Source organism: Channa argus, chromosome 16 (genome assembly GCF_033026475.1).
Source record: "Channa argus isolate prfri chromosome 16, Channa argus male v1.0, whole genome shotgun sequence".
NCBI lineage: Eukaryota > Metazoa > Chordata > Actinopteri > Anabantiformes > Channidae > Channa > Channa argus.
In genome coordinates, this window is record NC_090212.1 from 10,488,935 (window position 1) to 10,509,000 (window position 20,066).

Below are 20,066 nucleotides of genomic sequence, written 5' to 3' on the forward strand. Positions count from 1 at the left end.
ATCATCCATTATTTTAACAAAGAAGAGTCATCTATGTCCCACATTCTATTCTCATAGTTTAAAGAGGAAACTAGAACAGGAGGTTTTCATTAATTTGCATGACATCTGGCACTTAAAAAAAGAACAGTCATTCTCAGTGGAAACCTAAAGTTAAATACCTTTTAATATACTGTCACTTTTCAGAAACTTGGTGACATCAGTCTGGCATAAATCTGGAGCTGATGAAGTTATTTTGCAAGTGCAATTTAGTCCTTTACGTTTAAACAATAAAAATAGATGAAGCATTTCAATAAGTGCTTGAGGAAGTGTCTCATGTTCAAATGCTGAAAAAGAAAGAGGCTGCATGGAGCACAGAATGAAAATAATTAGTCCTATTTACATTTTTTGTGTGGCAGCTTCATTAGCCGAATGATCAAATGAATCCAAAGACACTGAAGATGGGAGACTGGACGGTGGGTTTGGTCGGTATGGGTTTGACCACCACATGTGTGTGAATTTTCTGTCCATAAGATTGCTCAGGTATCGAAGTCTCAGTTCCCGCTGTTTTGCTCCACAGTCCAAAAGGAGGATGAGGGACAACAATGTGACTGTGCAGGACTTGGTGTCCGTGATACTGGAAAGGGCAGCAGCCACAAACACTCACACAGTGGCGAGAGGTCAGGTCCAATTTCAGGGTCTCCTTGTCCCCAGAGCTGCACCGACTGGATGCAGAGTGTGTGACCTTTGCGTCTTCGTCATTACTCCTTTTCCTCTTTTCATTTTCGCCATCCTCAGATGTGCCTGGCGGACTTTTTTTGAATCCTAAATGTGAGGGCTCCCTCTTAGTTTGGGTCAACTTGGGTTCCTCCCAAAATGATGCTGGTAGTTGGCGTTTCCTCATCGGCACCTGCTCCACTGCGCTCCCCACATTCTCCATGTCTTGCGCATCAGAGTTGGCCTTTTCTGCGACCTTCAAGCTTTGGTGAACAGCCCCCACTGGTTTGGAGCATGCATACTCCAAAGACCTGTGTGTGTGGCATCTTGGTACTCTGGAGTACTTCTGAGAAAACCGCTTCAGTTGTTTCTGCAGATATTTCCTGTGATCCACCGAGCGTCTGCACGGAGCTGACTTATCCAAGGCGGCCTTGATGTCGCTGGATGCTAAATTGACAAAATTCAGCAAGGTTTTGACCTCACTGTCTGCATTCGCCATGTCTGACAAAACGATTATCAAATCACTCCATAGTAGACTTTGTAGTCCGTCATCAGGACCTTAAGAGAAATCAAATAACAAATTCAAGCCGTGCGTAATTGTGCTAAATTGAACGTGATGCATCGCCTTACATTTCTTCACAGAGTGATAACCCTTTACTCACCGCTGCTGGGTGAATCGTGACACTCTCAAAGCTACAGTCCAACCACAGATTCCTCTCCAGGCTGCAGTAGGAGCACACAATTTGAATGAATATAAACTCCTTGTAGTTGTGGTGCTTCCCTTGAACCAATCAGCGACCCCAGGCCCCTCACAATGCACCCCAATCAGCCTCCAAGCACCCTGGTATCGAATTCTTCACCATTGCAAATTGTTGTCATGGAGATCTGGTAAAAGCCGCTGTGAGGATACCATATTTCTCCTACATGGTAATTTCTGCGGGTTGGCCAAACATCTGATAAACTCCAGAGTTTGCATAGATAACAATGTGTTCAATTTCTGCTCAAATATGCATGTGTTCTAACTTTTTGCATCGGCTGCTGAAGTTGCTAAAGTTTAACATGCCCTCCCCGAGAGTGATGTCAGTTGTAGGATTTGGTGAGGGGGGGATCTAAAGAGTGGATAACCATGGAAAGGGGCTTGAACGCTCAAGAATCTTGTCTTTCTGTTTGCCCCCTCAATCGAGTGACACAAAGGCTGAATTACTCATTCAAACCTCGCGGGACAAAGGGAAAGGAGCTGGATAGCACTCCTGCATTTGTAGTCAAACATTTAGAGACTTAAATCGAGTCGTCATGAAGGAGAAAGAGTCGGACAAAGCCCATAGAATTGCCATCAGCAAACATTTTCCTGTGTCATATTATGGGGTCTCCATGGCTCCCTCTGGCCCGCGGACAATAGCACAAGTTTGCACACTCGAATACTGTCACCCTGCCAACGGTAACAAGGGCCCAAACAGGACAATCCCGAGAGAAAGCATGGGCTCTGCGGGGAAGGTTGCAATAGAGGAGGAAAAGGGGACTTGTGAAATGCTAATTGAGCTCCATCCCCTTATTGAAGTGGAAAAAGGATACCTATCGTTCCATTGATCCGGATAAGATGTGAGGAAACTGTTTGTCTGTTAAGTAACACCTCATGCTTGTGATATATGCTGCCCTCAGCGCATACACCCGCTTGCGCCGGGGTAATCTGCTGTTTATATCAAGACTACAGACCATTTCTGTAGTGGAAGTACAGGCTTCATGATTGATTGCCTCATTTACTCAGTTTGGGGTTGTCTGAGGAGAGCCCTGCAGGTCTGTATATGCTGTTGCTGATCAGTCTTCTTTAGGCAGTGCGTCCCTCTTGTTCTGCAGTGGCAATGGGACCCTATTGTCCTCCTCTCTTCTTCTTCCCTTCACCTCTCTGTTCAGCTGAAAAGGCCAATTAACAATAGCGCTCCCCCTCCCCTGGCCTGCCGCCCCCACTCCTGTGCTTTTGAAGTGAGGGCGAATAAAAAAAGAGGAAGCATAGTGGCACCCACAAATCCCACAGTCTCTCACTGTCCTTGAGCCAAGACAGGTGGATGAGACGCTTTGTCATCCAGATAAATATTTATTATTTCTGACTTTATAAGTTGAGCTGGTTTATGTAAAAACACTCAAGCAATTGACAATACTGAATAATGTGTCTTAACTTTAAAACATCTTTAGGAACCCATAGTGCCGGCGCTGTAGGTCCAGATAACACAAATCGATAGGAACATTCATGCGGAAGTTATAAGTCTCACATTGTGTCACTGTGCACATCAAACATTTGCATCTAACTTGCATATCTTCGCTTCAAACGCAAACTGCATACAGAAATGTTGTATCGTGGAAGTGTTTGGGGTCTCCAATTATGTACAGAGATGTTACAAGCTATAAACTATGATTCCTCATCATATTTGCAGAGATCTAGTGAATTCAGAAATCTGATTCTGTCCATTCCAGCTTCTTGGCAGAAGCTGTGCATACATCGATGGATCTAAGCATCTATGGTAAGTGTTTTTATGTATGAGCACTTTTTGTTACTTGTATTTTGTCTTTGTATCATGGTTAGCAAATCAGTAGTATAGACTCCTGTATAATAGGTCAAAAGAAACTTTGAATCAGGACTAAAAAATTTCTATAAAAAGCTACTAATTAGCTAAAAACATTAATAAAAGATTTACAAAATTGATTCTCACTAAACATTATGTCATCAACATAGTGCTGTTTAGTTATATGCACCAAACAGCCCCAACATTAAAACAGTTTGATAGACATGGGGTCAATAGGAATGAGATATACTATTCGTCTAATTCCCTTGTGCTGATTATTTTTTCTTCTTTCAAAAAAAAAAAATATATATTTCAATTGTTATCAATACAAAGATACAGAAAAGGTACATGGATATGCAGTAAATTCAAAACAACTATCAACTGGCATAAAAAAGCTCGTGCCAAATCAATGTGTGGAACACGTTCTGTTGATATCTAATGTACTGTAATGTGCATAAACACAACTTCAGCCACTCAACCCTCATTCTATTTCTTTTAATATAAGGCTCTTTTCGGTACTGTGTTTTTTCATTTATTTCGTGGCATATCCGCATGTAGGCATCACTTTGCTAAACACACAGTGAGACACTAAAGGAAAATTCTGTAAAGTTAAAATTACAGAAGAAAAGGGGGGAATTATACTGTACACACCGATAGTTATGAAGGACGGCGTTATGTGTTGCCACACATTTCCACTAGATGGCAATCTACCTCCACGAGGATACAGCCCAGCTGACCTGTTAAAATTACAGAGGAAATACAGATGTCAGGAGGCAGCTGAGTTCATTTTCTCTGAACATATATATTCCTTAAATTACAGAGGGTTTTAAAATCTCTTTTTATTTTATGCAAGTAATATAATTAGAGCTGTGTTTGCCTACAGAGCAGCTGGTTAAATATTTGGCAAGAATAACAGCACTGAAAGACCACAGTCATTTTATTAAGAGCTTTTCTTATCTGGGTTTAAAAGGGCTGTGATGTATGTTGTGACAGATTGCTGGTAGTTGGGATGAGGTGAGGCAGCAGGAAGGCACTCGGAGGATGTAGAGCTTTTCGCTTGTCAGATAATCGATACTGGGACAGATTGTAGAAGAGGATGGATGAGCTGAACCACTGGGCACAGTGTATTCAAAATCCAGGTTTTATTCTTCAAAACTCCGACAAATCTCCATCTTGTACTTGCATGTGCAAATGCAGTTTAACAGCTGCTGTGGACTTTCCACTCAGAAAGTCATCCACAGCCATTGTGCATGAGCCCACCCCATTACTGCCTGCGAAGAGCTTTTTGATAGGCAAGAGATGTGATAAATGCTAAGCTGCAACAAAAGGCTCTAAGGCTAGAAGCTGAATCCACTGATCTTAATCCAAACTTGCTTGAATAGTTGGATTAGATGCTATTTGTGTTATTTGGAGCAGACTGATCTGGCTGTCAGTTCTCTTGTTGAAACCACAAGTAATACTTCAAGAAAATATCGCAGGTTACAAATTGTATATGTTTGAAATATGAAAGCAGTGAAAATGACATGCAAGTTGTCCAGCAGGTTTGTGCACGGATCAGAGAAAATGCCAACTGATCCCTTACAGATTCAGAGAGGGGGGAGATCATAAAAATGATCCCTGTAGATGCCATCTGTAGATTGCCTTCACAATTGTTAGATTCACAGTTTGAGCTACAAAATGGAAGAAAAAAGTACAAAAAAATATGCCCTTCACAATGTTAGAAAGCCATAGTATTTTAAAATGTTTTGCCCCCAAAACTTTCAATTTATACTTATGTAAAGCAGTGAAAGCACATCCCCACAACAGCCTTTGGTTGCATGTTTTCTAGTCCTGTCATAAATTAGTTCAGTTGGAAAATTGTGATCAATCAAGTTGTTTTTGTTGTCAGTGCTTTTAGCAGCTAGTTGGTGTATTATAAATGTGGTGACGTCATGTAATGTGGTAGGCCAAATAATCATTTAATACAGATTATAAGCAGATTCTCCTGTATTAGCTCTGCTTCTTCTGCAGTTCTTAGTGCCACCAACACAAACATCAAGGTTTTGTTCCCACTGTCTGTCAACTGTTTAAATCCCATGAACAGTGGGTGTCACGTTGGCTTTTTTAGCATGTACATGGCTTTGGGCAGTGGGGTAATTTCATAACTGTGCCGGGTGAATACCACCAACAATATTATGCAACTCTGCTCTTAAAGACTACTCATTGCAGTCTGATTCTTTGCACTCTGGCCTAAATTAATTTATAGCACAAAATTAAATATCTTATGAATAATACACACATGTTTGTCGCTGCGCATTAGCAGCAAATGCCAGGTTACATCAGGATTGTTTATCTCAGCCTACTTTGGACCGCAGAGTGTTCTTGCAGGCTCACAGCACAACAAACAAGGGTATGACAGTGTTTTTCGCACTCTCTCTCCCTCTATCTCTCCACTTGACTTTAATTCGGACTAGTGCGCGTCATCCTTATGGACTTGCTTCCACGCATTGTGGGCTACTTTTCGCCTGGACCACCATAAGAATCAAACAAAAACAAAACAAACTGTAGATTGCCCACGCCTTCGTAAACACCCCCACCCATTTGAGCCCCAGTGCTTTTGGGTGGACTTTTGGAGAAGCGCAGGGTGAATGTGTTTGAGCACACACTGTCTGGATGAGCTGATGTGAGCGCTGCATCAAGTGCGCGACGGTGATGCTCCAGTATAAATCAGCCCGCTGCATCTGGGCACAGAGGGGGATGCATCAGTTTAACCCTCGGCTCTGCCCTCCGGACTCGCCCATACAGTATCTTAGATAAGTTGAGGGGATGTGTGCTAGTATTACGAGGAATCCTACCGCATGATATTCCCGAGGATCTCAGTCTGTTCGTTTTTTTTGTTTGTTTTTTGTTTTTTTTTCCCTCAACTTCGATGGCTTGAGTGGCCCATTTGCACTCATGCTCGCAGGCGAGAAGGGAAGTAAGGTACGGGCCATCTACCGCCCTCACATTGCACGGAGTAGCAGCGTGATTCAGGTCGCTGTCTGAGTGCCAGTAAGAAAAAAACTACTTTCGAGATGTGAATTATCGAGATTTGCCACTCATTCCACCGGCTCGCCTGTCCTATGCTATCGACAACGAGATTTCAAGAGGAGAATGATTGTGGCATAAACTATTTCTGGAGACGTCTGTCACAGATATCGCCGCCGAACTGGACGGGGTGGATGGTTATTTCCCAAATCGTTCAAGCCTATGCATACTGCATTCATTTGTTGGAAACACTGTCTAGTATCATCGAGAAGAGCTCAAGAGGAATGCTGGTCCAAGATCTAATGCCCTTTAGTTTAAGTTTTTGGCCCTTTTTCTTCGGTCATTGCCTTGTCTCACTGTTGTTACTCTCATGCCAGGTAAGGGTCGTGTCCAGGCGCGCCACTTGTCATTTTACGCATGAGAAGAGCTTACACTAATGTACCTGGAGTTTGATTTACTGATTGACTGTGGGTAAGAACTGTGAAACTGGTTATCTTTACATTTAACTGCAGTTAACACACAGTTACTCTGCTTGTGTGTTTAAAGCCAGATATCACCAGTCCAGGCTGTGCTTAGAAATTTCTTACTGACAGACCTGCATGTGTAGAGTTTCCACTAAAGCGTGAGAAATATAGCTATGCACAAGTACACGCACATCCACACACAGGCACTCAGCTATTTTGTAGTGGGAACATGGAGTAGCCAACTGTGTTTTCATGATAACAATCCCACTAGTATCCCTGCAGCAGGCATATGTTAGTGATGAGTATTCTAACCTCTGCCCCATGCTGCTGCCTACAGATAGTGGTGAGCTGTTGTTCACACGCAGGCAGTGTTGCCAGGGTTCATGTGTAATGTGATCTGCTTGAGTTTCCAAGTCCACCCACACACACACTCCTCGGGGCAGCCTGCTGCCCACTCTGTTGGTGGGTGGTTTCTTGCAGGGAGCGGGCTGCAGCCATCGACGTGATGCTATTCTGCATGTAACGCATACACAGCAGCCCAAGTGACAACAACACTAAGGCTGCAATATGAAAAATTGCTGAGAGGATACCCACAGGGCTAAGAGCCTGCTGAGTATTCACGCATCTCCATTTGTACTGCACAGTGTTGTGCTGATGGTACTTGTGAGTAATGCTCTGAAGGACAGAGCTTCAGTCATTTCATTTCCCTCTCTCTTTCTCTCTCCCTCACCATCAGGGAGAGCTCCAGAGGTCATGCTCACGGACTGTGGCGGAGAAAGTTGGCGAACAGTGCCAGCTGGCATGCCACTGTAGAAGATACCCCCCCCTTCCTCCACCGCCACCTCCACCGCCACCCCCGCGGCTACTGGGCAACACAGGTAAAACTCTGTGCTCACATTTCCAAGTTTCACACCTGTCTCTTTCCAAGTCTGACTGTCTCACTCTGTCGGCTCTCACCCCACAGTGGGATCTCATTCCCAGCCAGACGCAGGTGTCAAGCAACTAGGTAGTCTGAAGGAACTGTTTTGACGTGAAGTGTTTCCTTTTATGCACCTAGGAGAAATTTACCATCAACCCTGTGAGATTAATGTGTGCAGTTTTGGACACGTGCATCTGTGCAAGTGATAGAGCCAGCAGGATGTTGACAGCTGAACACAGGATTTATTTATACCAGGTCTGACCTTGGGGAGTACCCAGCTGCCTGTGAAATCCATGCCTGCCGGGCTGCCAAGCTCAGCGGTTCAGTGGTAGGGTTTCCCCCGGAGGACACCTGATAAAAACACAGACAAGTTAACTAAATTAGGTTTAAATTTGATAGAGATAAGGCGACGAAGCAGCCTGGGAGTTCCAGCTTTGTTTTGAAGTTGAGTTTTCGGCAATTAGGGTGCGTGTGCGTGCATGTGTTACTGATTGTATACTATACCAAGCTTGTGCTTCTGTGTGGATCTAATGCCTGTTGCAGTACTTTTCCTTCAACACTCTCTCTTTTATCCCATTCTGAGATGGTCAATCCACTGGCAAACATGCATCATCAGCCTACTCGCTGAGAGTAGAAATGATTTGTATGTTGTCCCACCTTTATGAACAGCACACTGAAATATGGGGCAGGAGTTTCTGATGACGCAGCCATTCTGAGATATTAATGTGGCTCCTTTGAATTGCTCCTTCTCAGTCCTTAATAATACAAGTAGGGAAAGGTTTCAAGTCATAGTAAATTTGAATGGACCCCCTTATTCCCCTGACTCACCAGAAGAGCTACAGATGAATAGGGTTATAGACCTTATGTTGCCTAGGTCAGCACATAAATGCTGCCACAGCCATCTGACTGTCAGTTAATGTGGTGTTTTAAATGCTCAGTTACAGCCAGCACGCAAGTGGAACTCCGAGCTCTGGATACACATTGTTTGGTGCCTCCATAAGCAGCACCATGTCATGATAAATACAATGAGCAGGCCAATTTTGTATTCCTTTTTAACTTTAAACAGAAGTGTTTGCAGAGGGTGGAGACATCCTGAATTATTCACTTCCATTTTTTTTCTCAGTTTTCAGTTTTTTCTACAAAGGCGCATAATTATCATGATATTCCTTCAGTAGCCCAATGTGCAGAACTGTTAGAGCTGAAATTCTGCTTTAAAGTGTAGTCTTTAAAAATGCAATGAGTATGCATAAAAAACTGGGACAATGACTGAGACCTTATCTATCTGCTAAAAGTCGAATGAATTTGGCACTGGAAGTAAGCGTCTGGGTGCTAAAAGTGGTTTCCGAAGTCCCATCAAAGGAGTGTGCTTTATCACAATGAAATAGATCCAAACCACTGACTGAATTAAATCCCACAGCCGGTGACAAAACGCAGGATTAAAATGGAAGTTTGGCTGAGAGGAGCTTTTAAATTCATAGTGACTTATGACGTGGTGTGCTTTACCGGGAAGAGCTGTGCCTTGTTATTTGCTTCATAGAAATGTGCTGTGTTGCAAAACAGTCTTCAGCATTAGTAGGTAGAATTTGTTGCTATGGTGTAACTGTTTCCTCTCATTCATAACGAAATAACACTACACACAGGAGTTATGAGTTTGCTGTTGTATATGCGGCCGTATATTTTATAGGTGCAAGACAGTGGAACAAATCCACGTTCATAGATAGATCTGCACATGACTAAACTGATTCATAGATGGTGGGAGAGCATGAAACACTGCAGATAGAGATGAGAGAAGTTCTGCATTACAGATCCAAAGTTGCTGATGCATATAATGCTATACAACATTCTTGGTGAGTGGTCTTACAGCACAGATCTAATGGAAAAAGAGCAGGAGGTTTCTGCAATAGTAATTGGTGTGGACAAGAGTGCTGGTGTAAGGAAGGCTGACGGGACTATAAATGATTCATGGTGTCAGGATGGATATCTTTGAACACTGAACCTAAGACCTGCAGAACAGTCGAGGACGTAGCTACTTTCCAACTCTTGATCAGGAAACAAAACCACCTCCATGCTGCTCTATTGTTGTTTTGTGCAGTACAACCACTAAGGACCTAACAAAACAACCAAAGTGAGTGTTGTGGATGAAGTGAGCATTTTTATCTCTATAAATGTTTTTATTGAAAACAGATTTTTTGATTGAATTGATACATTCTATTCATTATTTACCTATATATTTCTCTCTTCCCCTTCCCCCTTATCTATGTCTTTCTAAGTGGAAGAGCCCATGGTGCCCTTGTATAGGCCATGGTGGATGGAGATGGACATTATAGTGCTTGGAACGGTGGGCTGTGCCTCACTTATCTTCCTCCTCTCAGCCATCATCATCTGCTACAAAGCCATCAAGAGGTTGGGTGTCACTTATTTCTTTTCTGTTCATTTCCTGTAGAAATTTCAGTTAGATCTGACTCTCATGTATGAAATAATTTAAGCAAGCAGACACATTCACAAAGATTCATGTTCATTTGGATTTTATGGGAGACTGTGCTACCTGTGCCGGCTATGATGACTCTGTTATTATCCTACTGGGTCACACTGAGGTCGGAGGTGAGTTAGTGGAATGGGTTGTCACCAAAGAAGATCTACTACACTTACTTACTCAGAAATATCTCATAATGTATTTATTGAGGGACATGATATCCTGGCTTAACTATACTGTATTTTTTTCAGTCTGCATAATTGTCTAAAGCTTCTCAGACTGGAAGCCAAAATCATGAAAGTGAAAGCAAGAGGAAAGCAGAGGAATCCCAAGACGCTACTGTTGCATGAGGGACTCTTTCCCCCATTTGGCTTATTAGAGAAATCCTGCATGAGGTTTTAGCCTGCAGCACAACCCAGACCCAATTTTCTGTGTGACATTCAGGCAGCACTGTGTCACACATGTCATCCACTTAATGTTGGCAGACATTTAACAAATACATACAGACACACACACACGCACATATCCACATCATGTAAAGCAATGCACATGCACAGAGACACATGCAGAGGATGTGTGTGAGCAGACATACAGTATACATCCATCCACCCATTATGGAGTCTATTCCAGCTGTCACCAGGCGAGAGGCGGGGTACACCCTGGAAAGATCGCCAGTCTATCGCACGGCCACAGAGAGACGTAAACAGACTGACAGACAACTATGGACACTCGCATTCATGCCTCCGGGCAATTTTAGATTCACGATTTAACCTAACATGCATGTTTTTAGACTGTGGGAGGAAACCAGCGTACCCGGAGGAAAGCACAGGGAGAACATGCAAACGCCAGACAGAAAAGCGGCAGCGCTAACCACTCCACCATTGTGCTGCCCACATAAATTATACACATACATACATTTACATGCATATTATTTATGCACATCATCTTAGCATAATTTAACACCCAAATAAAATAAGCTAAAATATAGCTTAAACATTGAACCCCACACACCGATATGACAGCAACAGACATGTGCACTACATTAGCTTCTTCTCTGTTTTATTTATGTGCATTTAAATAGATTTAGTATGATACTTATTATATTATATTTATGGGACTATTTTAGGCCTGCATGCCAGATATGACTTTCCTCAGCAGAACTCTATTTCTCCTTTCTTTAAACAACAAATAGGCAAAGTCAGAGAGCGGGAGTAATGGGTGGTTGGCTCAGGAATTCATTATGGCAATTCTCCAGCCCCCTGTGTAGCCAAGGGGCACCTTTTTTAATGCAGCAATGGTAGGAAAGTGTTGTTTCAATACAGGCTCTAGCTCCACACTCAAGTCATTATTTATGAATTAATTTGCGCAGTCATTCAGTCACAGGCCACATCTTTTATACATGCACACAGGTCGTGTCCTCAAGCATTGTGGGCTCTACACTGCAGACTTTGTGCCAGGCTGCAGACAGAAAACATACACAGGTCCAGACAGACTGGCCTTATTAGACATTAATTAGTAACCAACCAATAGGAGAACAGTTCAGGAAAGAATGGGATTTCTTTAACATTTGTCACGGATTCTCTAATCATCCATCATGCCTGAGAGGAAGGGTGAGGAAACAACACAGCAAAAGAGGACAGATAAAATGTTTTCTACCCAAGCAAGCCAAGCCAGTAATTGAGCAGCTTAGTCAATAACGATGTGAGAGAGTGTTTTTCAGTAAGAAAAATGCTGCCAGATATATATAGCCCTTCCAGCCCCTCAGTGTTCCGGGCTTTCCCAATGAAAATCAGCTGGCCGAGGGCCAAGCACAGGCATCAGAGGAGCTAGCTCTGCAGGTCCCAGCCCTCTTCGCCTTTTGTTAGTTTGTATAATCTTTGTCTGCCATTCATCTGTCAGAAGCAAAGGGGCCTGGAAAGAAAAAAAAACACTTCCATACAATTCTATTCAGAGTCCGCTGCACTGGGGAGGCTGGTGTGTGCAAGCATAGAGAAGAGGATTCAGACAAGACACATGCTGCGTTTCACTGTTGCTGTGCCATCTGAAGCAAAAGACATGATGCTGCAGTCCAAGCTGTCAGCCATCCAAGAAGCCAAAACAAACAAAACTCAAACCAACTGACTAATGATGCTAGATGCTTTTTGCAGTCACTTACTGCTTTGGGAGGCTTGTCCAAGCTGATAATACATCACAGCTGGTCCTGTCCAAGGGCAAGAGAGTGTATCCATAATATTCAACCAGAGACACAAAAAAGAAGAATAATCGCTGAACGAAATGGTTTTAAATAGTTATTATTATTAATCTTCTCTGTCTTATTTTCTAAAATACTTTTCCAACACCATCAAAACAAGTGACAGATTTTTACAGTCTGTTTTTTAAATACTTTTTCTTGAAACCATACTAGGTTACTCTAATTTCCAGATGGCTGTAATAATTGTAAACAACTCAACACATGTCCCAATTTCGCAACAATTCATTCCCCAAACTTCAAACAGGAATGTGAGCTGTGATTGCACAGCTTTGATATGAAATATTCATCTAACCTGTGAAGTGCTTTGTTGCCACCTGCCATGTGTCAACAGCATGGCATCTTTTATTGAAGGCCTGGGTTGAGGTGGGTTTGAGTCACTAATCCTGTGCCCCGTGTGGTGGCCCAAGACGACACGGTCAGTCTGAGAGGGCCGCGGAAACTTCCAGTGTCAAACAGTGTTTTACCAGATACCAAGTGAAAAACTAACCTGTCAAAATATTTAATTTTTTTTTACATCTTCAGTGAGCTGCAAGGTTGTTGCATGACCGTGAATGAATATTGACTTCAGAGAGGTTTTATTCCAGGTGGAAGAATTTCCTTAAATGGGTGTAAAGAATTTTATCACTCCCTTAGAGAAAACTTTGGTATATCCCAACTCCCTTAGCTGCAGCTGCGTCAGCCAGTCACCTCCCCTGCAGCAGAATGTGTTTCCTCCCCAGGGTTGGACAGTTTCCTTTCTCAAGCTTTCCCCTGGGTCCCACAGGGACACAGCAAGCGGCATCTGTCCTACATGGCCAGCATGTATCCCTTTTGTCCTAAGCCAGAGGATACCCCCACCCCCATGATTCTAAAGGGCCCCCCCCCCTTCTGTCTGTCAAAGTCCTATTGAAGATGTTAACATCACGTTTTTTCTAGACACCACCTTCAACAACCTCTGACCACTAAACCTTAAATGCAGAGTATAATGTCCAATAATAATATAACTTGATGTAGTTATGTTAAGTTGTGATGTAAATATCCTAACACCTGCCAACCTGCCAATTGCAGGTGGATTTCAGCTGTGTGCCAAGAAATTAAAGATTTCTTTGAAAGGTGTACACTAAAGTCTATAGGGACAGTGAAAGGCCTAAGTGCACATTTTTCCAAGAAGACAGTTGAAACAAGAAAAACGTACACTTTACTGCTCCTGAATTGGCTGCATCATTAAATGAAATGAGAGAGAAACCAGTTTGCACTAATTCAGGCAAAACTCTGAAAAAAGACTGGGGAAGATCCCGAGAGTGAATTTGGTGACAGAACGGAAAATATGGATGGAGTCAAGCTGAGTGGGATTTCTGAGGAGCTCTGACGAACACACAAGGTGGTGGAGTAGGGCACTGAAATTATAGCTGCAAACAGCCAACACTATAAAACCCCAACAGCAACAAGGTGCTTCTAAGCAAACCTACAGACAGCTGACAAACTGAGTTTACAAGCAAGAAATATTCATATTTTACATTCACTTAAACCTTAGCTTTTTGTTTTTACTTCTCATTGAGAAGTCTCACATTGATTATGACTCAGAATGTGCCTGTGTAATGTGATGCTAAACATATTAGATATTCAATCAATGTAACAACTGTAAAGCTCATGGTGTTTAGTTTTCCTAAGAGTTTTCATATTTCAATGTCAGTCAGCACCATGACAAATTTCTCTACCCTTTGTATATGTTTTGATTAACTTTGGCCGTTGTAGCTACAACTGGGTCCAAAGGTTTTCATGTCCTTATTTTAGAATTGTTTTCATCAACATGATATTTAATGCATATTTAGCTAGTAAAATTTTTCTTTGAATTAAATTTAATTTGTAATAGCATCATCAAGGGAATGTAAACTAATGTCATTTTTATTATACTATTATAATTGTTTTATACATGTGCATGTGCATTATTATGATGTTTGACCTAGGGTGAAGTTCAGATCCCCTTATATGCCCTTTTAGTGCAAGGGGGTGCAAAATAAACCCTTAACCTAAGATAATAATAATGCACATGTAATGTAATGTTTTTCCACATCACAGAAATGGTCAAGTTTATTAAAAAAAAGTTTTGTATAAAGTTAGTTAATTTCTGATTAAGGAACATTTATACCAGCTAATTGTTCATTATTTGAGTATTGATTAAAAACAAATCTTAGTTTTTCTGTTTTTTCAAACATTAACATTACCCATGTGATTATATTACATATTACATAGTCTCTTTAGGTGACTAATGATGATTTGTGAGCACACCTCCCTGACACAGTCCCAACAAACACAATAAACTTTACAAATGTAGTTTTTCTTACAGAGCTGTTGAATTGAATTGCATTCTATCATGTGTGAGCTCATTTCACTCTGTAAGGATTCCCCCCTCAGCACCACACCCAAGGAGAGAAAACTGGACTGGACTGAAAATGACTGCTTGTCAAAGTTGGACTGGCCAGCCAGGGCTTTCAGAGGAGAGGGGCCACTGAGCTAAGATGTTAGTGTTAGTAAAGGCGCTGTCCAGCATTGAGTGATACAATGACTGTACTAACTGTATTCAGATCTGTCTCTGCCTTACATAACCCCAAGCAGGGAAGAGCAGCTGAGGGGGGTCGTTGCAGAAGCCACAGTACACTGGACAAACATAATAGCAACAAATGCACTGAGTGCACTGAGTGCATGAAAAGGGATGCACTGAATGATACCGCTCCTCAAAGACCAGTGGCAATGAGGGGCTTGTGTGTTGCAGTTTCATTTTGCACCAGAATTACAGCGCATCCAGTGTTGAGAGTGAATTTTGAAGGGGCTTATTTATCGATGTCATTCCCAAGTTGTTTTGACAGCCCCACACATACTCATTACTTAGGAGGAAGATTGCATCTACCAGTCAGAGTAGGTAATTACCTTATCCCCTGTATTGCAATGTACTTTCTCTCCTGTCTCCTGGCAAAAAATGACCTTTGGACATTGAGCTTATTAGAAAGATTCGGTGAGACCAGCGTATCCAACTAGAGAAGACTAAGAAATCAAATCAGCTTAAAGGGTAACAGTCTAGAAACTCTGTTTATTGGTGTGGCCTTTAGCTGGAGGAAAATGTAATGTCAAATTTGTCTTGTCAAGAAATTTATCCTCATTGTATAAAATTGTTTATTTGCAGGAAACCACTAAGAAAAGAAGAGAATGGGACGAGTCGTGGGGAATATGCCATGAGCATCCGTAACAAGAAGTCCATGGGTACGAACAACACTGTGGTATAGACTGTCTTCTGGTGAACACAGGAAGTGACATCACAATTACTGTCTCTAACCTTACCACAAATACAACAATCCCTTCTCACCCAAAATGCAACAAGGTTTTACCCAAGGTTTTCAAATAGGTAAACCTTCCCTCTTTGCTTTGGCATGTTGCCCCGGACCGAAGACACTAATACTGAGCTCAAATAGAGCTGTAAATGATAAAAGGAAAAAAATCAAGGCCAAAAAGAGGAAGAGAAAGATCCACAAACCCCCATGGTGTCAAAAGTGGCGCAGCATGCTGAACATTATGCTCTTCGTAACAGCAAGTGTTGCTGACAGGCTGGTTGGCTGCTGACTGGAGAGGGACTGTCTGCCAGTCTGCCGCAGATCCAGACCTCACGCACTGTTGACATCTGCAGTGGAACGACAGACAATACAGCAGCCCTGCGGTCCCACTGGGGGCCAGACAGGACAGCCCATCACACACAATAAATAACGTGCATGCAGTTTTACAGAGAATGCAACATTTTTTTACATTCCAGTACTCACACTGTCCATCTTTTGTTCTCCATTTTTGAGACAGATGCTTTGTGAGAGGCATAATGTGACTGTCGCTCCTGGCTCTGAAGTGGATTCATCTGACTATGCAATTTAAAGAAATTCATATAAAAAAGAGGAGCAGTGACAGCAGCATGGGACATTTTGGTTATTTGACCATGCCAAGAATGCCACCGAAGACATAGGCTAACTGTAAAATACTTCATTCATCTATTTATTTTCTCTATTTGTTCATTTATTTATTTACTTATCTGCCTTTGAATTTATTTTTCTACTTAAATAAAAAAAATTGTCTTGTAAGTTACTCACATCTAGACAAATCTTGGACATCTTGATGAATACGTTTTATTTCTTGATGACTCTGTTTTTTAAGTGAATAATTTACAAACCATATGATTCATTTGTGATGTTCCAATGCTTTAAGCCTGCTGTCTGTTTGTTGAGACACTGATGCAGAAAACGTGCTTGCTCTGAGTTTTGGTGTCTGTTGTTTTGTCTCTGGGTGTTTGATATTCTTTCCTCTGTTTCCATGAGACTTCAGCTAAAAAGTCAGGAGTCTTTCTGATGTGATATGTGAATGTGTGTTTTCCAAACATTATATCTGTGGTGCATCATATGCCAGTCTATTTTTATTTTTTGACTGAATGCAATTCCCCCATCAAGTTAAATTTGCTATCACAGGTACTAGTCTAACTGACTAGTCTTGGGGTCAGTTAGATGCCTTCAGCCATTTTTTGTTTAAATTTGACAATCTTCATTTTTCTTTCTGCCAACAAGGGCTTAGCCCATCACTATAAAAACAGGGGACATGAGCCCAGTGCTGACCCTGTGACTGGTGAGAGACAGTAGACCTAGCCAATAGCCCGAGATCTGGTTGCACAGAGGATGGCCTCAGCAGGGATGTGTGTGACTCAGTGCTGTCACAGGCATCCTCCATATACCCCCCCCTGGAAAAACACAACTGAGCTGAACTGGAGCATCACTCAATGCTGCTCTGCTTTTTTACATTAAATCTGTGTGTGTGCGTGTGTTTGAGTGTGAGTCTGTCTGTGAGTATGCATGCAGATGAGTGTCCTCAGTGAGAGTGGGCTGAACTCTGTGGCTCTCAGTTAAGTATAGATTTTGGCTAAAACTGTTGAAATTTGGGAAAAAAACACATGCTTGCATCTAAACATGCACAGGTATTAGCAAACAGTATACTCCCCATATACCTATATGAGAGAAATGATGGATGCATGAATGTAAATATTGATCTTTAAATATCTGCCTTCTGGACTGTTAATTCATGTACAGTGTAATAGAACATATGTTTATACATGGTAAAACCTAAACAATGTGCTACCATTTAAAATTATATCAGTGTTGTCATGGTGATGGAGCAAGCCATTAATGTATATATTGCAATCAATAGTACAAACACAATTTATGCATTATATCAAACAGATAGAAAGATGTGCATAAGTTGATTTAATTGCTGAGTTTTTCAGTTGTAAATAAAACTGTACAACAGACCCAGAGTCTATTGTGTTAAACAAAATACTGTATATGTGGAGTTTTAACTTTTATTTAATGGCAGACAAACTGGCCCACATATGACAAAGGTGATCAAAGTGAGACTGTTACATTTAGCATGGGCCTATCTTGTCTGTGCTGTGTTGTGCCATTCACGACACATTGAAGGACTTATTCTGAGTCTGTGTAACACAGTGCATCTTTAATCCATTGTGATTATCAACTCTATTCCCCTAAATGATGCAATCAATAAAAGTCATAGGTCATATATTGTGCTAACTCTGGGCTCGACAATGATAATGTCGCCAAAAATCATGGATAGGTGTGTGAAGGATTTCTGCCACTAAAGCAAGAACACGAGTTGCTGTAACAAGATTCGAATTTTAAAGAAAGATTAAGAAAATAGAGGAACACAGTTGTAAGTGGTTGCATTGTAAAAGATTTTCACATTTCTATTTAATTTGCACATTTTAGTAATTAATGTAAAGCTATGAAGGAGGGCAGCCCTGAAGAGGAATGTCAATGCATTATAATGTGTATGAGGAAGCATAGAGTACTTTCCTTTTCCTACTTTAGATGTGCCACTTGATGGTAATGCCAATGGACACTCTGAGCAATTTAAACATTCATGCATTGTCCAGGCAAGGCGCTGTGGATTTCAATGTCATAAAAGCAATGTGACAGCACTAGGCGAGGGGAACAGGGATTGTCACTGTCTCAACAAGCTTTACGAGGCTCTCAAAAGGTATTTACATAAAGCATAAAGGACACTGTGGCAGCAATTATTTAAAAATTTAATTTATGAAATAGCTTTTAAAGAAAACTACAGGTTAGTTTGATCTTCTGCAGCCAGCATATGTACTTCGCTCAATGTGCTATTTAATAAAGAAATGCCCCAGAAGCACACACCTGTTTATAATGTACCTCCTGCTAATGCATGAGTGTGTATCGCTGTGTGTATCAGAGCTTGCAAAGTCTCTCTCAAAATGACCTTCACATTCTTTGAGGGCCCACTCACACCATCTCTGCCTGAGAGGCGTTTGGTCAGTGTTAATTACCCTCAGCATCTCCAGCTGCCTGCTCATCAGGTCAGCACTCCCATATGGTCCTCCAGGAGGCGGCAGGCAGGCAGGGGCGGGGAAAGTTCTGGATACCTGTGGGACACTGATTACATAAGCCGCTGCTAATGAGAGAGGTTCTTTCAGAAAGGGCTGTGAGTTCAAACGATCACAACGGTGGCAGTGGCTGACAGATGCAACCCCAGAGTAAGGGGGACTTGATTAAACATGCACACACACTCCTACACACATGCAGGGACGCATTGCACATACACACCTGCATGCAGCATCACTTTAATACACACTCACACACACAGAGGCACACAGCAGGCAAAGGGCTCTTTGATGAGCCAAGGCTAGAGGTTGATGAGAAGGGGCACTGCAGCCTGATTCAGCTAGCTTGGGGGTCACTGTGGAAAGAGAGGGGGAGAGACGAGGAGAGAGAGAGAAAGAGAGAGAGAGAGAGAGAGAGAGAGAGAGAGTGTGTGTCTGTGTGTTGCTTGTTTATTAGTCACATTTTGTGATATCATTATATTAGTGACTCGTATGCAGCACACCTCCCAACAACATGCAGTGACCAAAAAGCTGTTTTTTCATTTTTGAAAAATCTCCATAAATTAAATTTGCCTAATTTTTGTCCAATAAACCAATTTCATTTTGCAGAATACATTTATCTTATTAGAACTAACTCACCTTAAAGCTTGATAATAAAACCCTTGCAGCAGAGTAGATCAAAACAAAGATTAATGTGCTGTTCGCCTTTCTAGCCCTGCTGTCATGTCATCTGTTATTCTAGACAAGAGCTTCGTGGTAATGTGGTTAGACCTCACAACAATGCTTAATCACAACAAACCACATTAGACCAAAGGTAATTGTGTTTGTTTGGTATATGCGTAGGCCTATCTGTTTCACCACTGCCAATGAAATAGGGGGTGGAGAAGAAGAGTGGGGATTTTTACTTTGGAGCAGGGAGGGGACCACAACTGAAATAGTCTTGTTTACTTCCAATGTCTGGCTCCACCTTATCGAGTTACAAAGCCGCTGCTGCTGCTGCTAGTCAGATTGGCCTCTGATTGATCTGAGCTCTGATGGCAAGAGGCAGCATGACTGACAGACTGACTAGGATCTCAGACGGGAGCTTGGTAATGCATGTCATGTTATTTTCCCGGAGACAACTGAGGTTTATCATCCAGAAGAGTAAACAACAGACCTGATTTTATCGCTTTGCCACCTGCATTATGGTAAACTGGACATTTTCCATATCAGTCAGGACATCAAAGGGCAGTAAATGTCACATTTGAATTTTAAAGGCTCTGCATTTCATAAGACAGGGTG

General features: G+C 41.9%; 2 protein-coding genes across 4 annotated transcripts; one reads left to right on the forward strand and one right to left on the reverse strand.

Moving 5' to 3' along the window:
• Window positions 1-145: 145 nt before the first annotated feature.
• On the reverse strand, window positions 146-1,748 carry LOC137101792 (protein FAM181A-like). Of its 2 annotated transcripts, none has more exons than XM_067480629.1 (2): window positions 1,324-1,748; window positions 146-1,251 (listed from the first exon to the last, which is right to left on the reverse strand). In XM_067480629.1, exon 2 carries the CDS (start codon window positions 1,190-1,192, stop codon window positions 413-415), a length of 780 nt encoding a protein of 259 aa, XP_067336730.1. In that variant the 5' UTR covers window positions 1,193-1,251; window positions 1,324-1,748; the 3' UTR covers window positions 146-412. The 2 variants fall into 2 exon arrangements, with proteins under 2 accessions (XP_067336730.1, XP_067336729.1); XM_067480628.1 differs by having other exon boundaries at window positions 1,356-1,746.
• A 1,304-nt stretch (window positions 1,749-3,052) lies between these two features.
• prima1 (proline rich membrane anchor 1) lies at window positions 3,053-16,785 on the forward strand. Of its 2 annotated transcripts, none has more exons than XM_067478706.1 (4): window positions 3,053-3,209; window positions 7,458-7,599; window positions 9,911-10,043; window positions 15,525-16,785. In XM_067478706.1, exons 1-4 carry the CDS (start codon window positions 3,207-3,209, stop codon window positions 15,622-15,624), a joined length of 378 nt encoding a protein of 125 aa, XP_067334807.1. In that variant the 5' UTR covers window positions 3,053-3,206; the 3' UTR covers window positions 15,625-16,785. The 2 variants fall into 2 exon arrangements, with proteins under 2 accessions (XP_067334807.1, XP_067334806.1); XM_067478705.1 differs by lacking the exon at window positions 3,053-3,209 and adding an exon at window positions 5,648-6,634.
• The last annotated feature ends 3,281 nt before the right edge of the window (window positions 16,786-20,066 follow it).

Excerpts from the sequence above, each read along its gene's own strand:
- prima1 (XM_067478705.1), top strand. The coding sequence starts at position 6,353 with ATGCTATCGACAACGAGATTTCAAGAGGAGAATGATTGTGGCATAAAC. Across the intron at positions 6,635-7,457 it reads TGTTGTTACTCTCATGCCAG|GGAGAGCTCCAGAGGTCATG; the intron begins GTAAGGGTCGTG and ends CCTCACCATCAG. Across the intron at positions 7,600-9,910 it reads GCGGCTACTGGGCAACACAG|TGGAAGAGCCCATGGTGCCC; the intron begins GTAAAACTCTGT and ends TGTCTTTCTAAG.
- LOC137101792 (XM_067480629.1), bottom strand. The coding sequence starts at position 1,192 with ATGGCGAATGCAGACAGTGAGGTCAAAACCTTGCTGAATTTTGTCAAT.